The 23935-nt window shown below is 39.6% G+C and overlaps 1 protein-coding gene across 11 annotated transcripts in view; it reads left to right on the top strand.

Annotated features, from left to right (window-relative positions):
* The window catches only part of SUSD1 (sushi domain containing 1), a 116489-nt gene that overhangs the window by 24584 nt on the left and 67970 nt on the right, over positions 1-23935 (top strand). For all 11 annotated transcript variants that reach the window (XR_012495893.1, XR_012495891.1, XR_012495890.1 and 8 more), the window contains exons 5-7: positions 414-593; positions 13204-13383; positions 23344-23441. Coding sequence is in view for 7 of the 11 variants with exons in the window: in XM_074330832.1 (XP_074186933.1) it covers positions 414-593; positions 13204-13383; positions 23344-23441 (458 nt within the window). In the remaining 4 variants the exon portion in view is untranslated. The remainder of the gene's footprint in view (positions 1-413; positions 594-13203; positions 13384-23343; positions 23442-23935) is intronic.

Raw genomic sequence — 23935 nt, 5'->3', positions numbered from 1 at the left:
GATATTAACTATTATGTTAGCTAGTAAACACAGCTGATCTGGTAAGGACCAGCATCTCAAAGGTGACCCTGAACATTATAAAAGCATATATATTTTAAAGTATTTTGCAATTACAATTTTTCACTTTATTGGGCTAGGCTTCTCTTTTGGTAGTATGAGTTAGTGAGGGTTGATTGCCAAATTCTTTCAGCTTTGTGCTCTTACCTGTGGGAGGTCAGAAGATTGAATAGAGATAAGCATTGGAAATGTGCCCAGAAGTCATGTGGAAATGAACTAGCCTATTTAAAATATGGCTGGCGTATGTGTGGTGGGGTAGGAGGTGGGGTGGAAGGGAAATGGGATAGGGGTAGAGATTATGAATTTTAAAAATTCACCTTTACATAGTAATGCATTTGACGTTAATTTGTTTTCAGAAATAGACTGTGGTACCCCTCCTGAGGTCCCAGATGGCTATATCATAGGCAATTATACCTCTAGGCTTGGCAGCCAGGTTCGTTATGCTTGCAAAGAAGGATTTTTCAGTGACCCGGAAGATACAGTTTCAAGGTGCACAGCCATGGGCACATGGGAGTCTCCAAAATTAAGCTGCCAAGGTGAGTTTTCCAAAGGTTCAGTTTCACAGCTTATGATATGTTGAGATTATTTTCATATTTCTCTCTTAAATATTTCTCTTTGGGGTAGTGAGTTAATTAAATAAGTCTAGTAAACTCCTTTTGTTTTTAAGAGGTTTTCCGTTGATTCTCTTGGTATTTTCAGGAATAATATCTTATCATTTGCAAATAATGATAATTCCATTTTTTATTTGTCTATATTTCTAAAAGTTATGTTTTTCTTTTGTTTGATCACTTGACTAATGTTTTCAGAACAACAATTTAAATAATAACGTTGATTTTGAATATTCTTTTTTTATTCCTAATTTTCAAGGCAGTGGTTTTAGTGTTTCGTTATTCATGCATGATCTTGGCTTTTTGATGTTGTGTGTATCTACTTATATGCTTATGTACACTCAGATAGCAAGCACTATGTTCCCAGTGCTATTCTAAGCACTATATATGTATATACATATATAAATGTATATACATTCTAAGAAAGGAAAAAACTGTATTAATTGTAATACTCAATATATACTGATAACAAAAGATGAATACAGTCACATTTGACTTCTGCAATTACAGGAGGTGCCCAAAGTGGTTACACCAGCATCCGGACATTTCTGATTTTCTGATTACAGCGAACTATTGCTTGAATAGATAACATCTCTTAAAATGTGTATTCATTTTTTGACACTCCCAATACACACACACACACACACACACACACACACACACACACACATAGGCTCATTTAATCCTTACAGTATCCCCATGAGTATGTACTATTATCACATTTTACAGATGGGAAAACTGAGACATGGAGAAGTTAAGTTGTTCAAGGTCATACAAATAGTGGTGGAAGTGAAATTTGAATCCAGGAATTCTAGTTTCAGAAGTTGTGTTCTTAATCATGCTGGTATACTACTTCTGTTTTTATTTTATTTTATTTTATTTTATTTTATTTTATTTTATTTTATTTTATTTTATTTTATTTTATTAGTTTCAGGTGCACAAGACAAAGCAAAACTTAGACGTTTATCATTTATATTACTTCTGTTTTTATGATGATGTTACTTTTGGTTTGTTTTCCACTTTTAGCTATCTCTCCATCTATTACCATTTTAATAGATTATGGCTCTATATACATAATCTTAAGGAAGCATCCATTTGTTCTCATTTTACTAGGATTTTTAAAAAACAGACATGAGTTATTTTTTACATGTCTTTTAGGTGTGTATTAAAGTGATCATATAGTTTTTTATCCATTTACTAGTCATATGGTAGGTTATATTATTAGATTTCTTTTTTTTCTATTAGATTTCTTGATAATGATTAATTGCTGGAATGGAAACTTCTGGATTTTTGGTGTTTTATTTTTTAATCTAGATTATTTGTGCTAAATTTTAGGATTCTTGCATTGATATTCATAAACGCTCTTGTTCTATTTTTTTCGTATGGTATCTTTTTGTTTGATATCAATGTTATTCTGAATTTTAAAAGAAGAATGTGAAAGTGTTTATGTCTTTTCTCTGGCATACTATAAATGGAATTTTAAAATATTTGGGAGATTTCACCTGGAAAACCATCTGGATGTGGTACTTTTGGAGAGGTAGCCAAAAATTTTTCAAAAAAAATTCTATACTTAATGATCTGTTAAAGTTTTTTATCCTTTTTGGTATCTATTTTGATAATTTACATATTCCTAGAAAATCATCTATTTCGTCATATTTTCAAATTTATTTGTAGAGAGAAGTGTAAAGCACTCACACTATAGTTATATTTGTTTATAATTGTTTAAAATAGTGAAAAATTAGAAACAATCCAAAATGTCTATTAATAGGAGATTGGTTGAATAAATAATGGTATATATATATAATGGAATATTATGTAGCCAATAAAAATTACTTTGGAAAAGTATATTTATCGACATAGGTAAGAATTAACAGTATATTACTAAGTTGTGAACTATATGAATAACATCATCTTATTTTTGAAATAGTTCATATATGCATATATGCTTATGAAAAAGTTTAGAAGGCTACATGTCAAAATGTTAACAGTGGTAATTTCCATGGTCGGGGGGAGTCCTGGATGAGTTTTACATGTTACATACTTTCTGTATTGAAGGAATTTTTAGCATATGAGACAAAGTAACAAAGCTGTTTCCATTTTGGATGAAAGGAAAAAAAAAAAACAGTTTTCACTGAATTTATTGCCTAGCTAAGAAACCTCAGTGATATGCTTGGTGAAGTTAATCCTTTTGCTATTTTGATTTGCGATTTCAGGCTCTAAAACATATTTTACTAGTTAATTATCATCCTGGGGGTTAAGAAATTCTAAAAGTATACTTTATTTCTAGCATTATCGTTCAATAGATAAATTAAAATGCAGAACTTAGATTAAAATGTACCATAATGAATATCAAAGAACTCCCTAAGGATTTATACAGGAAACCCCATATAAAACAATTTGTTTTACTTTGAAAATTGCATTTTCTGGATTATTGGACTGAGAATGGAGAAAGTTAGAGCGTGCTTGTTATATTCCCCAAAGAACTATTATTTAGAAGATCTTCACTTCTTTTTTTCCCTCCTCTAATAACTGCTCTCTCTGCCTGCTGACACCCTCCTCTGCCTCCCCCGTATCACCACATGGCCACCAGCTTTTCAAGGCTCTCGTCTGCTCCCTCTAAGCACGCTCCTTATTTATCCTTCAGTCTTCTTTGGGGCTCCAGAATCTGGGCCATGTGCCAGGCGGCACGGCACTGTATTTTTAGCTCAGAGTTATAAAGGCACAGGAATTGGGAATTCCACTAAGAACACAAGCCAACTGTGAACTTGGATGTTGTGGAGGAGCCCGTCCTTGTGAAGGGAGCAGCTGTGTGTTACAGACTGCAGCTTTTGTGCCGGATAACGGACTTCCCTGACAGAGAAGGTACAGTTGGTGGAGCCTGTGGTTTGAGTTCTCCCAGTTACTGTATCCCCTGCAACTCTGCTGTCTTGGCAGGAGGGCCTGTGACATGGGGATCCTCACAGGTGGGAGTTGGAAGTGAGGGTGAAATGTCCCTGTGGTCCCTCTTCCGATATGGGAGGGAATTCATAGAAATGTTAGTTATACATTTCCGCCAACTCTCTGAAAAAGGCAGAATCTCTACCTTGTGCTTCCTATTGTTATTATTATTGCAGTTTCAATTTTCAGAAAGCTGCAAGTTATAAGTGGCAGCTTAAAGAACTTACGTTTTTAAAAATTTAACCAAACCAGGAGCAAGGTGAGGGAATCACTTTAACTGTGTTATCATCAGCAAATCCAGAATCCAGGTCGATCCTGTAACTAAGAATGTCTGGAAGGAGAGAAAAGACAGGTACATCACTGTTATATGAGGGTGAGCCCCTACGTTTATATGAGAAGAATGGGTGAAGACTAAGAGAGTTCCGATGGGAAAATAAGGTAGTTACATGAAGGAGGGGGCACTTGTGCTCTTTTCTTTGAGGAGTTTGCCTCCTGGGTAAGAGTTCAGCGAGGAGTGGTTTGCAGTGTGGGCATCAGCTGATGGGAGGATTCTGGGAACTTCTAGGCTCCCTACTGTATGGGGCCTTATCTTCCTTTCAAGCTGAGAATTCTCACCTGGCAGTGTGTCTGGTAGCTGAACGCTCCCTTTAAGAATGTACTTCAGCGCTTGCCTCCTCCAGCCCAGTCCCCACACAGCAGGAGGAATGTACTTCTTGAAGCATGACTTGGATTATCCTCTCTCCTTGCTTACAACTCTTCTGAAAACATTGAAATAGCATTTAGAATAAAATCCAAGCTTCCAACGTGGGCCCTGAGGCCAACAGGGGTTTGGCCTTTTTGGCTTCTCTACAGGTGACATCTGCCATCATTCTCTCCCAACCAACATGTCTAGCTCTTACTGGCTTCTGGGCTTTTGCCCATACTTTTCCCTCTACTTGAAATACTTACCAACTTGCTTAAAAAAGGGTTTTTTGTCCTGGTAACATACACATAATATAAAATTTTAACCATCTATAAGTGTACAATTCAGTGGCTTTAAGTACATTCACAATGTTGTACAACCATCACCAGTATCCATTTTCAGAAAATTTTCATCATCCCAAACATAGACTCTATAATCATTAAACTCCCCATTTCTGCCTCCCTTGAGCCCCCGGTAACCTCTATTTTACTTCCTGTCTCTCTGAATTTGTATCCCAGGTACCTCATATATGTGGATTCATACAGTGTTTGTCATTTAAAAAAAATTTTTTATAAGAGTTTATCTGAGCCAAAATTGACAACATATGCCGGGGAGCAAGATCTCAGATGCTCCCCCAGTGTTTGTCTTTTTATGTCAGGCTTATTTGACTTAGCATAATGTTTTTAGGGTGCATATATGTTGTAGCATATATCAGAACTTCATTCCCTTTTTAGGCTGAATAATATTCAATTGTATGTATAGACTGCATTTTGTTTATTCATTCATCTGTTGATGGAGTCTCCCTGCTCCTTGCATCCTTCTCATCTTTCAATTTTCAGCTTATGTGTCACCTCTGACATTATTCTCTTTCTTAGTACCCAACATGTAAGTATGTTATTTATAATTACTTTTCTGATTTATGTCAGTCTCCCCTACTGGACTGTAAATCTGTGAGCTCAGCAACCACGTGGTCTTCTTCAGCATGATCCATCTAGCACCTGACACAGTGCCTGGCATACCTAAGGCCCGTGGATGCACCTGAATTGCCCTCAAAATGTGGCGCAGAGAAGGCCGGCATTGTGCGATTGGCTCCTGAATTGCCAGCCCAGCTTATCCTCTGGCTGAGCCTTGCTGAAACCCTGGCCTTCTCTTTTATTTCACTCCTCAAGTTTCATGTATTTTCTGGATTCCACGCCTTCTTACCTTGTCTTCTGGACCTTCACACTGGCTTCTCACTTGCTATGGCATCTCTGTGCTTTGACAAACCAGGAACAAGGCCTTGGGGCAGACTTCTGGTTTCCCCCCCACACCCACGCATGTGGGTGGGTATGTTTTTAAAAATTCAACCAAGCCAGGAGCAAGGTTCCATGTAGAAACAGCCGTGATGAGTCCCGGAGATGGAAGGCAATGATGAAAAGCTGGAGAACCCTGGAAGGAGCGGGATGCTGGGCAAACATGGCTTCCTGCACAGTGTGGTCTAGGACCCACCCAGAAGGATATTTGTTGTTGCCGAGTCACCTCTTCATCTTCTGACATTTTCTTAGTGGAACCCAATCTTGTCTCTACAGGAAGAGTTTGAAAAGGTTTTGATATAAGTTGGAACACAAATTAAGGCATTCAGGTGAGGGATTGCACTGCTGCCTCTGAATTTTTCGTAGTGGTGTGGAGAGGATTCTTAGACCATCTCTGGACTTAGCAGAGAAGACTGCTGTGATGACACATGAGGTCCACCGTGGGTGAGGTGGGATGGAGTGGCCGCGCATTATCTTGTGTTTATCATCTGTGTTCCAAGTGATGGGAGGTTTTGCTCATTTGAAATAGATTTTCTGGCACCTTTGTTTTACCAATCTTTTAAAACATTAAAAACCTGTATTGACTTACTCGCTGCATGCAGCATATCTCTTGTGTTACCCTTTTGCCAAGTAAATGCCATTAAAATATGTCATTTACAAATGGTTGGAGTCCTTTGAGTGTGCAAAATGAATGCTGACGTCGGTTATAAGACTCAGGGTGGTGATGTATGCACTCCAGGATGAGAAAGACTTGTGTGAATTTTGGCTGCACCGCTGACTAGTTTATGTAACCACCTTTAAACTTCTCTAATGTCCATTTTCCTTCTGTAGAAGGGGATAAAATTGTTTTCATCTCATGGAGTTTTTATGAAGGTTCAAGGGGATCCTGGTAAAAAGCTTGTGGCGCTGGGCCTCACAGTGGCTGCTCAATTAGCGGTAGCCATCTCAGTGACAGTCCTAAGCTGGTGGGGCAGTGGCAGGGGATGTTTCTATCAAAAATTCCAGATCTTTCTGAAACTTCCTACCATCAAGTGGGAAGGTCTAAAATTTTTCATTTTTCACTTTTCCTTAGTCATTGATTTTTGATTCAAATATTCTAATTACAACTAGGACCTTGAAATGAAGAATTTTAGTGTTGTTGTTTTTTAAAGGAAGATTCATACTCTATGCCGCTCAAAGTATCAAAAACCATTATCACCTCTCCAAATGCAAGATCCTTATAAGAGATATGCTGATAAACGTTTTTTTTTCTTCTTTCACCTACCCCATCACCTCTGAAGTTTCTGAAGTGTTTAGATTCTAGCTGTTTCCATACTAGATACTATTCGTTGACAATAAATGTTACGTGGAATGGAAATTTTTCTTTATTTCTCCAAATGAGCTTTCTCGATGACCACTATAATAGCTGAGGGAAATGTGTTATTGAGGCTAAAGCTCATGGAAGACTTTAGAAAACAAAGTACATCAAAAAGTAATTGTTTTCTTTCTACAGCCTTAAGGCAAGTGGAATTTTTGGTACTAATGAGCTCATTAGCTTAGTTTCAGCAGTTAATAAGCTATTCTTGAGAATATGCTTCATGGCACACTATAACCCTCCCATTTTTCTTTGATGGTGATGACAACGTTTTTGAAATTCAAGTTACCACAGATTGAGATGTTAGATTCCAACCCCAAACATCAATGACATGTAAGTTAGTGCCCACGTGATCCTGGAATGAGGGTCAAACTATATTTGGCCAAATTTGGAACATACCTTAAAATGATGAAACTTTTTCATCAAGTTACACTTTCTCCCTGTTCCTTAGGCTTATTTCTTACATATAAACATCACAAAGATTAATGTTCATAATAATATTACTCACATGACTACAAGGGATATTTAAAAAATATCATATATTGACACAGCCCACAAAGAGCTTCCCGTTAAGGGGCAGAGAGGACATTTTTACAAATGAACAAATGAAGGAAGTATAGATATAAGTGACGAATATAGTGTAGATCCTGGTGTTAATCTGCCTAAAACTGGACTCTTGCAACTTTCCACGTTATACTCATTCCCAGGTGATTCGTACACCTTCTGATTTGAGAAGGTTAGAGACTTCTATTATTGTTGCATAATCATGAAAACTGACTTTAATGTGACTGACTTCAGTTTTCATACTTGTTTCTGCTCTTTTGCCAGAGTTTTCCATCCAGTAGTTAATTTTTCTGGGAAGTTTTTTTTTTTTTTTTTGGGTCAATATCAATATGTGGACTAGGTCTATCATTCATTCCTCCGACTGGCAAAATGCCTGCCTCAATTTATTGACATTATTAGTCTTTTTTTTTTTTTTGCTTTCTCAGCTTGGTATTTATTGGTCTCTAAAACAGTCTGAGATAAAGCCTTATATTACTATGTTATTTCTGTCATCAGTCACAGGATTGTGCTGATGTTGGTAATAAACAGCCGCCAATGCAGATGACAGTGATGATATAGTCAGTGTTGATTAGATGCCACACATTGCCTATACCTTTCATCACGCAGATTTCCTTCTGGAATATGGGGTAGACTATTAAAGCTAGCAGTACTGAGAAACATTTTTACCTTCAAGATATGAAGTAAAGTTACAGTAAAATGTGGTCCTTGAAACCGGCACAGCACATTTCCCCCCAGGGAAACAGGAGACCTGTTTCTGCACTTGATTATTTGAATAAAAATCACAGCTAATAGGATAGTGAGGAAAAATTCTCAGCCGTGGTCATAATTAGAAGACTGTATTACTGATGTAGGTCCCAGCGTTGTTGCTTAATAATGTAATTAGCCAGAGAATCGTGTGCTTTGATGAACACCCCTATGCATATGCAGTGCAAAATTTGTGCTGCTTATTTTTTTCTGTCCTTTGGATATAAACTGTTTTAACATGGTTTATTTCCTTGTGATAGTGTGAGCTTTGGGGTTTTCATGTAGAACTATATTTTTATGACCTATTACAGCCTCTGTTGGATTGATTTTTGAGTATTTCTTCATAGAAGCCACCTGCTTTCTTGGGTATCATTTGGTCTGCGTACAAGTGGCAATGGCTGCCATCTCTCCTAAGCATGGTGGGAATATCTGTTACTGGGTTATGTTCCAGGCCAGACCCCCACCCCCACCCCCATCATGGAGTTCAACATCTGTATGAAGAAAGCTTCAGGGACAGCTGCAGGGACAGCTGCAGGGGAAGTCTATTCCCAGCAGCTCTCTTGCTCTGGGGAAGTTCTTAGAGGCAAGATTAGGCAAAGGGAATTGTTACAGAACCCTTCCAGAGTAATGTGAATGTTCCTTCATGCAACCTTTTCTCCTGAGGTATTAGCTAACCTGTAAGGTCAAGTCCCAGGCTGCCTAGACTTAATGGATCTGGACTTCGGGGATACACAAACCGTGGTTTGGATACTGGCTCTTTTATAAGTGGCATGACGTTTGAATGTGACTTAAGCTCTTAGGACCTCCATTTTCATATCTGTAAACTACATGAAGAAAAACCATGTACCTTGCAGGGTTTCCTGCGAGGAATAAATAAGTGTATTTCTAAAAGAGTACCTGCGGTTAGTAGGATTTCAATGAATGCTATTATGGTTAAAATTATTGAGGTTTGAACTTTCCCAGAATTCCTTGGTACAAGACTGATATTAGTTTTTGTGGGTCTTTTTCTTAGCTTTCATCTACTTGGTGTTTAGTAGGTGTGAGTTACCTCTGTTGGATAACAAACATAGAGATAATGTATTCCGCTCTTATTATATTTATAATTTACTGATGTCTTTTTCCTTTCTCAGGGCTGTTATATCAAAGTATCGTTTGTTGCATCTTGAACAATGATAAGGTAGTAGCAAGCTGTCAATAAACAACTATTTATTTAGTATTTACTATGTAAAACATACTATTTTAAGTAGGCATTATGGAGTGAAAGAGATTATATGATAAATAGTCTGTCCTTCATGAACTCTCCATTAATTTGGGAAGACAATATATTTATAAAAAGAAACGAAGTCCTCAAGCAGGAAATAAAGGCCTAATGAATAGGATAGATAATTATTCTTGATTCTACCTCCTCTCTCATCCTCACATCCAGTCCATCACCAAGAACGCTGTTCTGCTTCCAGAATACATCTCAAATCCACCCTCTCTCCATCTCCGCCATCACCTCTCAAGTACATCCAAACCTCATCGTCTTGCTGTTGGGCTACTGCTATAGACCCTAACTGGTTTCTCTCCTTTTACTCCTGTTCTTCTGCCATCCATTCTCCACCCAACAGTCAAAATGGTCTTTTAAAAACCTGAATCAAATTATTTCATTCCCTTGCTTAAGACCCTCCAATGCCATTCGACTACTTTTAAATAAAATCCAAGCTCTTTCCTAAGGCTTACAAGGCTCTGTGTGATGTGGCCCTGCTTTTCTCTCCACCTTCATCTCAGGCCACTCTCCCTCTTGCTAACTGTGCTCTAGCCAACAGGTTGTCTTTCCTTTCTGGAACACACCAAGAGCTTTCTTACATCAGGGTCTTTGCATTGGCCATTTCATTTGATTGAAGTGTTCTTCCTCTGCTCCTAAACGTGAGTGGCTCAGCCTCATCCTTCAGGTCCTTAGCGCAGATGTTATCTCCTCAAAGAGATCAAACCATTCCTGACCACTCTATTTAAAAAAGTCATTCCCATCCTATCTTGTGATCTTACCTTTTACATAATATTTTCCATGATCTGTAATTATCTTGTTGGTTTTATTTTTGTCTATTTATTCTCTCCCTAAGTTGTATGAAGGCAGTAATCATGTCCATTTTGTTCACTGCAGTAATAACTAGTGTAGTGTCTGGCATGTACTAGATTCTCAATAAATGTATTAGTAAATGAACAAATGAATATGGACCACAACAGTTTGGAGGAAAAAGGGATCCCTTTGTTAGTCATGAAGCGGACTAGTCATTGGGAGGGATTTTGCTAGATATGAGGGAGAAAGAATATACTTGGAGGAGAAAGAGTGAGACAGGCAGATACTGTAGGATTTCAGAGATGGAGCAGCTTTTGAGAGGCAGTGAGTATAGAAGGAATCTGACAGACATGGATTCAACTCCTGGCCGTCCCATAACTACCTATGTGACGATGGATGTTTTCCTTAACCATGTTGATCCATTTCACCTGTAAAATGAGGACAATCATCCCTAGCATGGAGGGTTACTGTGAGAAGTAATGATTTATACTTAGGGCCCTATTGGGATACATGTGATGATAAATCGTAGTCATTCACACCAGCATTTAATTTAGATTCTCAAATTTGGAGCTTTGTGGAAATGTAGATGCCAAGAACCTAACTCAGCACTACTGATTCAAAAGAGTTATCTCTCGGTATGTGTAGAGGGTGTGAGACTCTAGCATGTGTGCTTTTCAAAAGCTCCTCAGGTGATTGTTTAGAGCCATGTGTTTAGTCGAAACCATGCTGGAATCCTCTCTAAATATCTCTTGCCAAGGAACTGTCCAATTTGAAAAGCTCCGCAATGGGAACTCAGAGTCACAGGTCTTCTGCCACTGGGCATCTACCTGAGTCCCTAGAGACTAGGCTATTGCTTTCTCATTAACCCCCAAGTTAATATTTTTGGTGTTAATTTAAAAAATCTTGTAGTCCCACAAAGCCACCATGCTTTCCATTATTCTTGGTCATGTCCAAGATAGAAGCCAATTTAGTTATCTTCTGTACTCTTATCCCTTTAGGATCCGTGCTTCTTCCTTAATCCAACTCTCTTATCACTGGGTTTCCTCCCAAACCACTTCAATGTGCTGTTTAGAATTCCAGCTTCAAGGTCCGTAAACCTATTTAAACCTATACTGTCAGTCTCTTCACCGACGCTCCCTTTATTTCCTGCTGTAACTGAACCCTGGCTTAAACTAGAAGATATTTTAGATGTCAATAGTGACTGCGCAGTCTTATGAAACATTAACCACCTGTACGGTAGGTTGCTCATTTACACACAAATATACTCCTGTCTTGGAATGTTTGGACCAGTGTCTAAAGGTTTGATCCTGGGAAAACAGGATGAAGGCCAAGTGGCCTTGTGTCTCGTAAACACGTATGAAAAGGGAACAAATCTCTGTGAGCAAACATGGGACTTGAGAGGTAAACAGGGTTGGAAGATTTATGAAATGACCACTTCATTCTGGTCCCATAACTGCTGATGATTTGAATCTGCACCGACTAGAGACTAACTCTTTTTAAAAATCTCAGAGCCAAGTGACTAGTCAGGTGGGTTGAACTATTGTATCGAGGGTCTTATGATAATTCCAGTGACAGCAGATGAAACCCTGCTCTGGAAGCCCTCCCTCAGGGAAATAACTCGGGTGTTCTGCAACAGACCAAACATCCGCATTGGGAGAGAAAAAAGAGTACAACGCCATTAAATCCACCAAGTCTGTATCAGAGGCTTATTTAAGAGAAGTCACCTATTTCTAAGGCCAAGAATGGTTGATGGAGAGTTGGGAACAGATCATACCATTTTCTCTATTTTGAATGCTTTATCTCAATAAATGGACTTACGTTTTAAAAACCTAGATGTCAGGAGTGCTTAATTTCTTGGCTTTCTACAGATGGGGGAGAAAACTGAAAGTCAGAATGCATGTCAAGTGTTGTTTTTTTTCTTTTCTTTCTGTATTTAAGTATAACTGGGACTACTGGTTACATTTGCAATAATTGTGACTACCTTATTTTATATTTATTATGCTTTCTTAAATAAAATTGTATCTATGAGATCTCCACTACTACATGAAAAATGTAGCATGTTTTATTTCTCCCCTTCACCTCACTGCTCAGATTTTGTTGCAATAATTTGGAATTTTATTTTCAAATTATAAATATTTTTATATTGTTAGCTGTGAATTTTTTTCAGAAAAGATACACATGGATTTTTTTAAATTGTAAGATATCAGAAAATGACTTTCTTTTAATGTGAGGTAGCTATTGGCTGTTTCCAAAATGGTAATGTCATAATTCTGTCCCTTCAGACAGTTTTCTGTAAATATTCAATTGTCTTCCGATAGTCAGAGTTGCAGAGAAGAAATTTCATGTCAATTTTATAGTTCTGGGTTTGTCTTCCCCTATGCAACTGATTTTTTTCTTTGAAAGGTGAGTGTAAATTAAACGTTTAAACTATAAATGCTTTCCCTATTAATTTGTTTTTAAAAGTTCAGAGATTTTTGTATATATTTCATTTAATATTCATTTGGCAACAAAACTCCTATAATTGCATTATCAACTCTTCAGGAGTTAATGATCCGAAGCTACGTAGTAAAAAGGTACCAGAAAAAAAAAAATCTTAATATAAAAAAGAACCCTGAGATGGATTATTTCATTGACCTGAGTACTTCTTTATAATATAAATAGTCTTATAATTGGAATATTTTTATGTATGCATGTTTGTAAATTTCATTGAAGTGAGACCTACTTATTTTCTCTACTTCTGAACGTTCTTATTTCATATACCTGCAATTGGATTATTTGATGGGGTCCGTGTTTTCTCTTTTCCCATATGAGGGGACACTATCATTAGAAATGTTTATTTCCACAATATGAATTATAGGGGTAGAAAGCGAGGGTTATAACTAGTGCTGTGCTACTTCTCATTGCAGAGATCAACTGTGGCCGCCCTCCGGAAATGCAACATGCAGTCCTGGTGGGGAATCACAGCTCCCGCCTGGGCAGTGTGGCTCACTATGTCTGTCAAGAGGGCTTTGAGAGCCCTGGAGGAAAGATCACTTCCATTTGCACAGAGAAAGGCACCTGGAAAGAAAGTACTTTGACATGCACAGGTATAGACTCCATTCTGTGGGGCTCCTGTTTCCTGGAAGCGTTTGGCCACCTCCCTGGAGCATGGGATCTAAAAGCTGTTCGATTGCTGCCATACTCTGTGGACTGTGCCTGGATGTACCATTTACCTGGCTGGGCACCTGGCTTTAAGTTTGTCAGCTAAATCCCGAAGATGGAGAGGGTAGACTGGGAAAATAAGTCAGATAGAAAATTTTATGCATTCATCTTTTGAAACTCACCTTAAATCACAGTGCGTCCGTCTCCAATGCTTGGCTGGCTGAGGAATTTTTCTCCATAAACCATTTTCTCAGGGGCTGTACTTAAAAGTCCTAACTTAGCACATGTTGACAGCTTTTCAGAGAAAAGATGGTGGAATGAAAAAGAGGTTTTTAATATTTATTTTTAATTGTGGTAAAAATACAATATAAAATAAACCATCTTAACCATTTTTAAGTGTTTCATATATTCATATTGTTGTGCAACCATTCTCCACAACTTCTTTATCTTCTGAAACTGAAACTACATACCCATTAAACAATAACTCCCCATTTCCTCCTCCACCCAGCCCCAGGCACCACCTTTCTACTTTCTGTTTCTGTGAGTTTGGCTAATTTGGTTACCCCGTATAAACGGAATCATGTAATATTTGTCCTTCTGTGACTGGCTTATTTCGCTTAGCATAATGTGCTCCAGGTTCATCCATGCTTTTTTTTTTTTTTTAAGATTATATTGGGGAAGGGGAACAGGACTTTATTGGGGAACAGTGTGTACTTCCAGGACTTTTTTTTCCAAGTCAAGTTGTTGTCCTTTCAATCTTAGTTGTGGAGGGTGCTGTTCAGCTTCAAATTGTTGTCCTTTCAGTGTTAGTTGTGGAGGGCGCAGCTCAGCTCCAGGTCCAGTTGCTGTTGCTAGTTGCAGGGGGCGCAGCCCACCATCCCTTGCGGGAGTCGAACCAGCAACCCTGTGGTTGAGAGGATGCGCTCCAACCAACTGAGCCATCTGGGAGCTCAGCAGCAGCTCAGCTCAAGGTGCTGTGTTCAATCTTACGCTTGCAGGGGGCGTTGCAGGGGGTGCTGCGCCCACCATCCCTTGTGGGAGTCGAGGAATCGAACTGGCAACCTTGTGGTTGAGAGCCAGCCTTCGGAGTTAGGAGCATGGAGCTCTAACCGCCTGAGCCACTGGGCCGGCCCCCATCCATGTTGTTTTAAATGGTGGCATTGCCTTCTTTTTAAAGGCTGAATAATATTATATATACATTTAATATATATAACAGAACACGCTATATTTTGTTTATCCATTCATCTGTTGATGGATACTTGGGTTGCCTCCACCTCTTTGCTACTGTGAATAATGCTGCAATGACCACGGGTGTACAAATATCTCTTTGAAACCCTGCTTTCAATTCTTTTGGATATACATCCCAAAATGGAATTCCTGGTGAAAAGGAGTTTTGAGACTTCAATTCAATTTCTAGCAGTGTTAACGTATTAAGCTGTGTGTCATCAGGTAAGGCGTTATTCTCTCTAAGCTTCGGTTTGCTCATCTACAAAAGTGGGAAAATAAAGTCTGCTGTCTCTACTTCAAAGAGTTACTGAGAGGGAATCAGTGTTGAGAAGTTGAAAGCCCAGAGCAATGTTAGGTCTTTTACTAAAAGCATTAGCCTTGCTTACAGAAGATCGCATGAGTTAGACGTGTGAACTTCCACACGCTTTATTTCACCGGTGCCTCCAAGAAACCAAGTGAGAAAAGGCAACGATTCTTACTGTTTGTGATGGTTGGTCTGGCGGTGTGACAAATGGTTGTCACATAGTCTTGAATGGCTCTGGAAATGTATGTCTAGATGTTGACTTGTTGGCTCTGAAGACAGATCTCTAAAGAGTGAAATCTCAAGGTAGCTTTGATCTGGGTTCTTTGACTTGCAGCAGAGTTATGATAGAATGTCTTGGGTCTTGCCAATCGAAGTTTTCCATAGGAATCTCTAGCCAGAGCAAGGAAAACATGTGGGCTGCTGGTGGTAATTTATCCATAGGGCAATGGTTCATAACCATTTTGGGGATATGAATTTGATGAAATTTATCAATTTATTTGGTCGATGTCTATTTAATATACACTATGTATGAGGTACTTTGCTAGACACTAACTGCCTTCTTGTAACTTACAGGGCTATTAGGTAAATGGACTTTTCTCCAAAGAAATGCATATACACATATACATACAATGTTTTACAAATTCAAGGTGTTCGTGGACCTCTAGAAGTGCTTGGGTAAAGCATTCTGGAACAGATGGAGAACTCAGCTTTGCTGCTGAGGCTCTGTGTATGCCGTGCATTTCCCACATTTGGTCATCTCTACCACAAATGCGAGAGGATGTAGGCTAGATACTGCGATCATAGAAACAAAGGGTAGACATAATCCAGAGATCTCTACCCAACATGGGCAAGATCTCTTGTCCAACTTTCACAGGGCAGCAAAGGCAACCCTGTAACTAACACCTAAATTCCAGGGTTCCAGTCTTAATAATTGCGGAGAGCTAATGACATATTGGAACAGACTGATGGCCATTTCAACCTATTATTGCATCTCTAACAGCCTTGTAAGAGTTATTTGGAGAAAGTGAGGCAGCTGCCTCATAGGATGCAGAATTTAACGTTCGGGCGTGTGTTCCTGGCCCAGAGCTATCTATGGAGTCACTGAGTGAGAGAGCTGGACCTAGCTTCTGGACCCAGCTATTTGCTTCATTGCTCAAGCTGTTCTGCCTCCACCATTCAGAATTCAGTGGGGGTACAAAGATTAGTCACTACATGAAAAACCAGTGGATCTGCATGGGGCATAGTAAGCTATTAATTAGCTGATACTTGTAGAGCACTTTGAAGAACAAACATGTTATGTAACTGCTAATTATAATTATCGTCCTCAGCCTGCCACCTTTCACAGAGTCTGTGGCTCCTGCTGCAGCTGTTTCCATAGGTTTATGCAAGCTTTGATTTAAGGAGAGAAGAGGCATTCTCCCTGAGAGCTGTTATCTTTCTGTGAGGAGGCCTCTCTGCCCTCAATCAAGATTGGCAGCCAAATTCCATTTCCACAGATAAAGGGGGTGATTTACATGCTGATTAATTCATGGTGCAGTGCACATGATCCCCTGGTAGGAAGGTAGGAGAGGCTTCTGGAAATGTAGTGAGATACTAATTACCATGGCTCCTGCCCTTCTTCCTTCTTTTCCTGTTTTTCACCCATTCACACCGCCCCTTCTGTCCCGACTCCCTCTCTGTATTTTGTATTTACCTTCCTCTGTGTTCACTTTTGGGTTTTTCCCCAATCTTCTACTTTTTCTGCCAAACCTCTGAATACCTTCGACCTCTGTTCCCTGTTTTCATTCCATTGACCCATCTTTTTATACTTGAATGTTTAGTTCTCCATTGGGTGGAATAATTTATCCTCATTTTACCTGGGTTGTTTTTAGTTAAAAATATTTTTGGAACCCCTGTTTCTTTGGATTAGTAGTAGCATGAACCCATATATGCTTTTAATGCAGTGTAATCTCCAGCAAGGTGGTGGGACTCCTTTTTTTTTTCTTTCTTCTTTTTTTTAAGGCCAGTTTGGACTGGAAACTCCAGACAGCTGAGAATTAGGCAACCACTTTAGTGTCTGGAAAAACCCCAGATGAAAGCTTGATATTTAGTGAGTTAGTTTACCTCAAGATCAAAGAGGTTGATTCATTCTTGATAAGATTGTCCTTGGCTTTCATTCTGCACAGGTCATTTGGCATATTATGTTTAGAATCTGAGTTAATAATTATAGGGTTGATGCTCACTCCTTCCGTGCTCTGAGAAGGGTAACATGTCTATTGGAACACAGACTGTTTATCAGCTGGGAACCTTTCTGAGCCCCCTAACCTGATGCAGACAGAGTCAGACTGCCCCTAGGCCTCCCCGTATCCTCTGCCTCTTCTGGTTTTTGGTCCACCCTCCTCTGCAGCTCAGTTGCAGCTCTGCATATTTCAGATGGAAAAGAAAGGCCAACAGGGATAAATGGACACATTTATATAAATAACCACACGGCTGGGGTTTGTTTGAATGTGTGCATAATGTTTGGACTGTCAAGCATTGTAACGACCATTGATTGCACTACCAACTTACACACCCAAAGTTCAGCTAGGGGCCTTACTGCTTGATTTTATTTTATCCTCAGAAAAACCTTGTGAAGTTAAATATTGTTATTTTCATTTCATAGATGAGTCATCTGAGTCATCATGAGAGTCAAACAGTTTTCACGGGGTCGTTCCGTAACTTAGTAAATGGCAGAGACAGGGTTTGAATTCAGATCTGTCAGCCCCCAAGATCTGTCTCCCATGCCAGTGTTTTCTAAGCTTGACTTATTGGTATACCAACCATATTTCATTTGCGATAACGAAAGTATTATGTATTTAATAAGTTCCTTAAAACATTTATACTTAAAACTTAAATTTGTAATTTCAATTTATTGATCAAGAACACTTTGTAATACATGGGATATCATGAGATTGATGAACTAGGTGTATTTTTTTTCTAATATACACAAAAATAAATATAAAACAATCATAGAAATTTATTTAAGTACCACCAAAAATCATCCTGAAGTATATAATGCATTTTAGGATATCACTACAATAAGCCATGCTACTTCTATCTATTTTATGTGACTCTAAAGACTTTTTAAAGAAAAAGAAACAGCAGAACTCTTATTCTTGACTTTTTTCAAACATGCATTTATTCAAAGTAATCACTTTGGGAAGCCATACCCTCTTTTCAGTGATGCTTCCATTATGAAAATCTGTCTGTTTTATAATCCCTGTTTGGGAATTGGCTTTGGAGATAGTTTATGAGTCATATTCAAAGATCAGTCATAGTACTTTTGAAATTATATACTGATTTCTGACTAGAAATGACATTGAGCTTGAGAGTCTGTTTGGGTCACCTGAACTGATTCTGTATGTATGAACTTTTACTATTTCCAAAAATAAAGAAAAAGGATGTAAAATTGGAAACCAAGAGGGTACGCCAGACCAGTTCCTAACTGCAATGGGACTTTTGGAAGAGTAGTCTGTGCTCAGTGTCTCTGTTCCCTCCCATCCTAATTCCCTTCTCAGCCTCCTGAAGGAGAATCAGGCATCTAACATCCCCACTTCACTATAGCTCTCTCACCAAGGTCACTCATGACCACCCAACCGCCCAATTCACATTCTGGTTTCAGCCCTCATTCCTCTTAACCTTTCTACAACATTTAACGTTGCTGATCACCTGTCTATGTGTGTTCATCCATCCATTCAACCAATCAACGAAATAATAAATATTTAAAAAATATCTATGTCCAAAATACTGTATTAGGTTCTGGGGATAGAGAGAAACCTGGTTTTTGCCATTATAGAGCTTACATTCAGGAGAGATAGACATTAAATAACTAATGACAAAATTATTTAGTTACAAATGTGGTAAGTAACCCAGAGAAATACTTGATGCTAATGAAATACTAAAATATGTAACTTTATATACATATGTACATTTATGTACACGCAACATAACACCACATACAGAATCTAAATCAAAGCAAAGGTACTTTATTACCCACTGAGGGTTTGGTTTCCCAAGTCCAGTGTAGAGTTCAGTTGGACGCTGTGGGGCCTCTTTTTATTTTAAGCCAGAGATGCCTGAGTGTCCTACAACACGGATGAGCCAAGGCCTGCTCTCCCTGCCTCTCCCCAAAGTCAAACTTCAGATCTAATCGTGACACTGTGGGCACTCCATCAAAGGAGAGCTCTATGAAAGAAGAGAGAGAGAGGTGAGGCTTGCCCCCAGTACCCCGGTGATCTGCTCCAGGCCCTTCGTGGTGGGAGGTGAGGAGGTTATGGGAGGAAGGAAGAAAGATGACTTTGGAGGAAGTAGACACTCCTTCCAATCTTTTCTTTCCTTGACTTCCCAGGCATCACACTCTCTCAGCAAGCCTACTACGTCTCTTCCGCATGGCTCTTTCTCCTCCAGTTTCCCCTGGGTTTCAGTGTTTCCCAGTGTGCTGTCATTGAGCCACTCTATGCCCTCCCTGGATGTTTCACCTGCACCCACGGCTTCACCTGCCATCCACACATTGATGACCTTCAGGGCATTTTTTTCACCTGGATATTCTGTAGATAACTTATATTTAGCATGTTCTAAACACAACTCATGAGTCTCTTTCTTACAAACCCAGTCTGCTTCCTCCTGTATTTATTATGAGAATAGTCAAAGGCAGTCCATTCAGACTTTCAAGTTCAAAGACTGGCAGTAAACCTAGATTCTTCTCTAGTCCTTGTTTCTCTCACCTGTTGCTTCTCCTTCATAATTGTCTCATGATTTTAAATACAGTGCCCTGATTTCATCTTTTCACCTCTTTGCTGAATAGCTGCTTCAATGCAAAGGCTCTTGGCTTTGGAGTCTGACAAATCTAGATTTGAATCCTGACTTGACTGCTGTATGACTTTTGGCAGCTTACTTAACTTCTCTTAGCCTTAGGTCTATAAAATGGACATGGGTGTATCAAGCTAATGGAGTTATTTTGAAGATTAAATAAATGATACATTTAAAGTATTATACATGCTTTCTGGTTCATAGTAACAACAATATACCATGTTTCCCCGAAAATAAGACCGGGTCTTATACCATATTTCCCCGAAAATAAGACGGGGTCTTATAGTAATAAGACGCATTAGGGCATATTTTCAGGTGATGTCATAGTTTTTCATGTATAACAATCTACATTTATTCAAATTCAGTCATGTCATCTTCTTCTGGAACATCGTCATAATGTACTAAATGCGTCCATCTGGCTGATGATCTTAACTGGGGCTTATTTTCAGGGTAGGTCTTATTTTCAGGGAAACAAGGTATATTCATTTATTATTGATTTTATTATTGCTTCTTATAACTGCTGTGAAGATGAGCTCAAGCCTATAAAGTCCTATTTATCAGTCTTTACGTATTGACCTATCATCAAGGTCTTTCCCAGTGTGACCCTGTGGTCCGGCAGCTTCACTTCCCATCTTTCTTCTTCCTTAGTCACATGACACTTCTCTCTTAGCACGCTGAATATGACACACCCTTTTACAGTTGTAGGCATTAGACCAGCTGGTCTGTCTGCTTAGCTGTCTTCCCTGCTCTTCATCCATTCATCCATTAAGGTCATGCCCTCCGTGAAGCTGGCTTCCCCAGGTCCTTTAGTGACAGTGGTGACTTCTTTCTCTATACCCTGTGGTACTTGTGTGTAGCTTTGTTCTAATACTGAGTTGTAACTTACCTGCTTCCCTGTGCCCTCCATTAGACAACATGTTCTTGAGAGAAGGACTTATATTCTGCTGTCATCACATCCCAGTGCCTGGTGTGGGAGGTTGCTTGGCATCCAGTAGTCATTCAGTTAATGGTGAATAAAGAGCTCTGGAGTCAGTTCCAGAGAGAACTTCCAGTCGCTTATTGGTGATGGAATTCGGGCATAGCCTCCCAAGCCATCTCTTAAAAAGGCATCAATGTGGATGTTTAATATCTGATATGTTTGTAAAGAAGTCTTTCCAGCTGATTATAGACACCTGGACGGAAAAGCAGCCAAACTTTGTTAACTTCTCCTTGGGATGAAATATCTGATACCTTATAATCAGATCTGGGTCCCCTCTATGCACAGAGTGTGGCACAGGCTGAAGGCAGATGGCATTCTTGAGATGGCTTTTGCAGTTGTCATAGTGAATGAGCAAAAAGGAAGGACAAGAAAGGAAATTTTTGTGTCTTCTTTCTAATCTCTGCTTGGGTGGCAAAGGGGTCCCGAGTGAGAAGGAAATCTTTCCTGGCAACTCAGAGAAGGTGAGGGGTGGTTGCTTCCTTTTCCTTCTAGACCAGGAAGGTGGTGAGTTAGTGTCAGAGGGATGCGTGAGTGAGCAGAGGGGTCCACAGCTTTAGGGCTTTGAAGGCTGGTGGAGAGGGAAGGGGCCAGGAATATTTGGGGCTTGTGCAAGCTGATAAAAGACTGATGCCAACATTGTCTTTATGTTACCCAAGGGGGTGAACGGATAGAATCTTTGCATCTCTTGGGGTACCCATGTCCACAACTGGAGTACTTCTTTGATTTCAAATTCTCTGTGCTCTGGGGAGAAGTATTGATGTAGAGACCCAGGAATGCTTTAGACAGCCATAGGTGATCCTTTCGTGTCTCTCCACGAGTTTACCTGTGTTCTTCTCTCTGCCTCCACTGATTCTCACTTACTGATAGCTGACCTGGCTTACCCGAGACCAGGTAAGGTGGGACATAGAATCTCTGTAATGCTGCTGATGGGATGATGTAGTAAAGATGTCAAGTCTTCAAAGAGATCAGTAGACCAGAGTTTATCTAAAGGTGGCATTGGCTCTGAGTACAGGAGAAATGAGTTAAGGAATTTTATTCTTTTTGATGCTGTTGTAAATAAAATTGTTTTCTTGATTTCATTTGTGGATTGTTCCTTGCTAGTGTATGGAAATCCTACTGACTTTTGTACATTGACCTTGTATCCTGCAACCTTGCCAAACTACTTTCTAAGCTCTGGTTTTTTTGGGTGTGAATTTCTTAGGATTTTTATTTTTTTAAGATTTTATTGGGGAAGTGGAACAGGACTTTTTATTGGGGAACAGTGTGTACTTCCAGGACTTTATTTCCAAGTCAAGTTGTTGTCCTTTCAATCTTAGTTGTGGAGGGTGCTGTTCAGCTTCAAGTTGTTGTCCTTTCAGTCTTAGTTGTGGAGGGCACAGCTCAGCTCCAGGTCCAGTTGCCATTGCTAGTTGCAGGGGGCACAGCCCACTATCCCTTGTGGGAGTTGAACCGGCAACCTGTGGTTAAGAGGATGCGCTCCAACCGAGCCATTCGGTAGCTCAGCGGCAGTTCAGCTCAAGGTGCCATGTTCAATCTTACTTGCAGGGGGCGCTGCCCACCATCCCTTGTGGGACTCGAGGAGTTGAACTGGCAACCTTGTGGTTGAGAGCCCACTGGCCCATGTGGGAATTGAACCGGCAGCCTTCAGAGTTAGGAGCATGGAGCTCTAACCACCTGAGCCACCGGCAGGCCCACGATATATATATATGTATTTTTTTTTTTTTATAGACAAGATTATGTCACCTGCAAATAGTTTTACTTACCTGTAGGAATTTGGTTTTAAATAGGTAAAAAGCTAGATCTTTGCCCTCTTCTCATCTGAACAACTTTCTAGGTGGTTAGGTGGGTCTTTTGGCACCTGTGTTACCTCAGGGAACAAAGACCCTAATACCATTTCCCATGTTGCCAAATTCATTACATGAAATACATGCAGAATATGTATAAGAAGCAGAACAACTCCAAGAAATCAGAGGCTTCCTGGTAGGTCAGGATTAAATGGTTTCAGTTCAAGGAGTCCCAGAGGTATTTATCCAGGGAACTTGTGGAGAATTTATTTAATTTACCCCAAGCTGCTCCTAAGGAATGATTTTGTGTGGTGATCAGCCTGTCATTTCCCTCTTGGGAACAGCAGTGACCTGAAAATAAGAGCGCTCCGTCAGCTGGGTGGGACGAAGAAGCTGGAAGCAGATCTGACCTGTGCAGCTGTAGGAAGATTCTGGGCACAGCTCTGGGCCTCTTTCCATCCCACATGAGTAGAACACCAGTGGCATCCAGTGGCCTGTCAGGCCAATCACAGCTTGGACTTACCCATACTCACCCAGGCAGCTTTTCCTCTAAGTCAGGTAGTGGGCCAGGCTCATTTGTGATGAAGATAAATTGGGGGATTGGCCTGGGGTAGCTTGAATTGCCTGATTTGTTTTCTGAATCAGAGTATGAATGGTGATCAACAGAGATAGTAATTGGGCAGATAAACCAAGTCCTTCCCTCCCTCCAATGTGGTCATCGTCAGGATTTTTCCAAAGCCCATTGATGTATTTTGTGAGTGGACTCTCTTTTTTTGTATTTTAGAAATAATTACAGAAATTAATGATGTGTCAGTGTTTAATAACACCTGTGTGAGGTGGGAAATAAACCCAGGAAGAAGAAACAACCAGGTCATATATGTGGTAAGTAAGTGAGCTGTTTTTTCCTGCTAGGGCAGAAATGTTAACCCATGGGAATATCAGTCGAAGGGACTTGCTTCTGGAAGAGATTCTCAATCTAATTGCTTTCCAACCCCATCATCCTTTTAAAATGTGAACAGAATTTTTAAGATATCTGGATCATTTTATTTTACAATTTGTGTTTAATGGATTTGTCATTTGACAGGGTGTATGTGGGGATGTATTTATATTCGGTATCATCATTATCGCTTGTTTCTAAGCACTTATATTTCACTCCCCCAGAGTAAGCCTGGAGGCATCCACTGATGTGGTGACAGGACGCAGCCAGTAGGTCTCAGGTTGTGACTGCCTCCATCGATCGCTGGTCATTTGTGTGCAGGGAGGCACTCCCTAGAGGCACTTCTCATTGTATATCACTTCTTAGGGTTTATTGATTACTGGCCCGATCAGACTTCATTATCAGATACCAGACAGCAGAGGTTTACCTTATTTATTTC

This window comes from Rhinolophus sinicus, linkage group LG04, assembly GCF_036562045.2.
Source record: "Rhinolophus sinicus isolate RSC01 linkage group LG04, ASM3656204v1, whole genome shotgun sequence".
NCBI classification, from domain to species: domain Eukaryota; kingdom Metazoa; phylum Chordata; class Mammalia; order Chiroptera; family Rhinolophidae; genus Rhinolophus; species Rhinolophus sinicus.
This window is presented reverse-complemented; position numbering and strand designations above follow the sequence as displayed.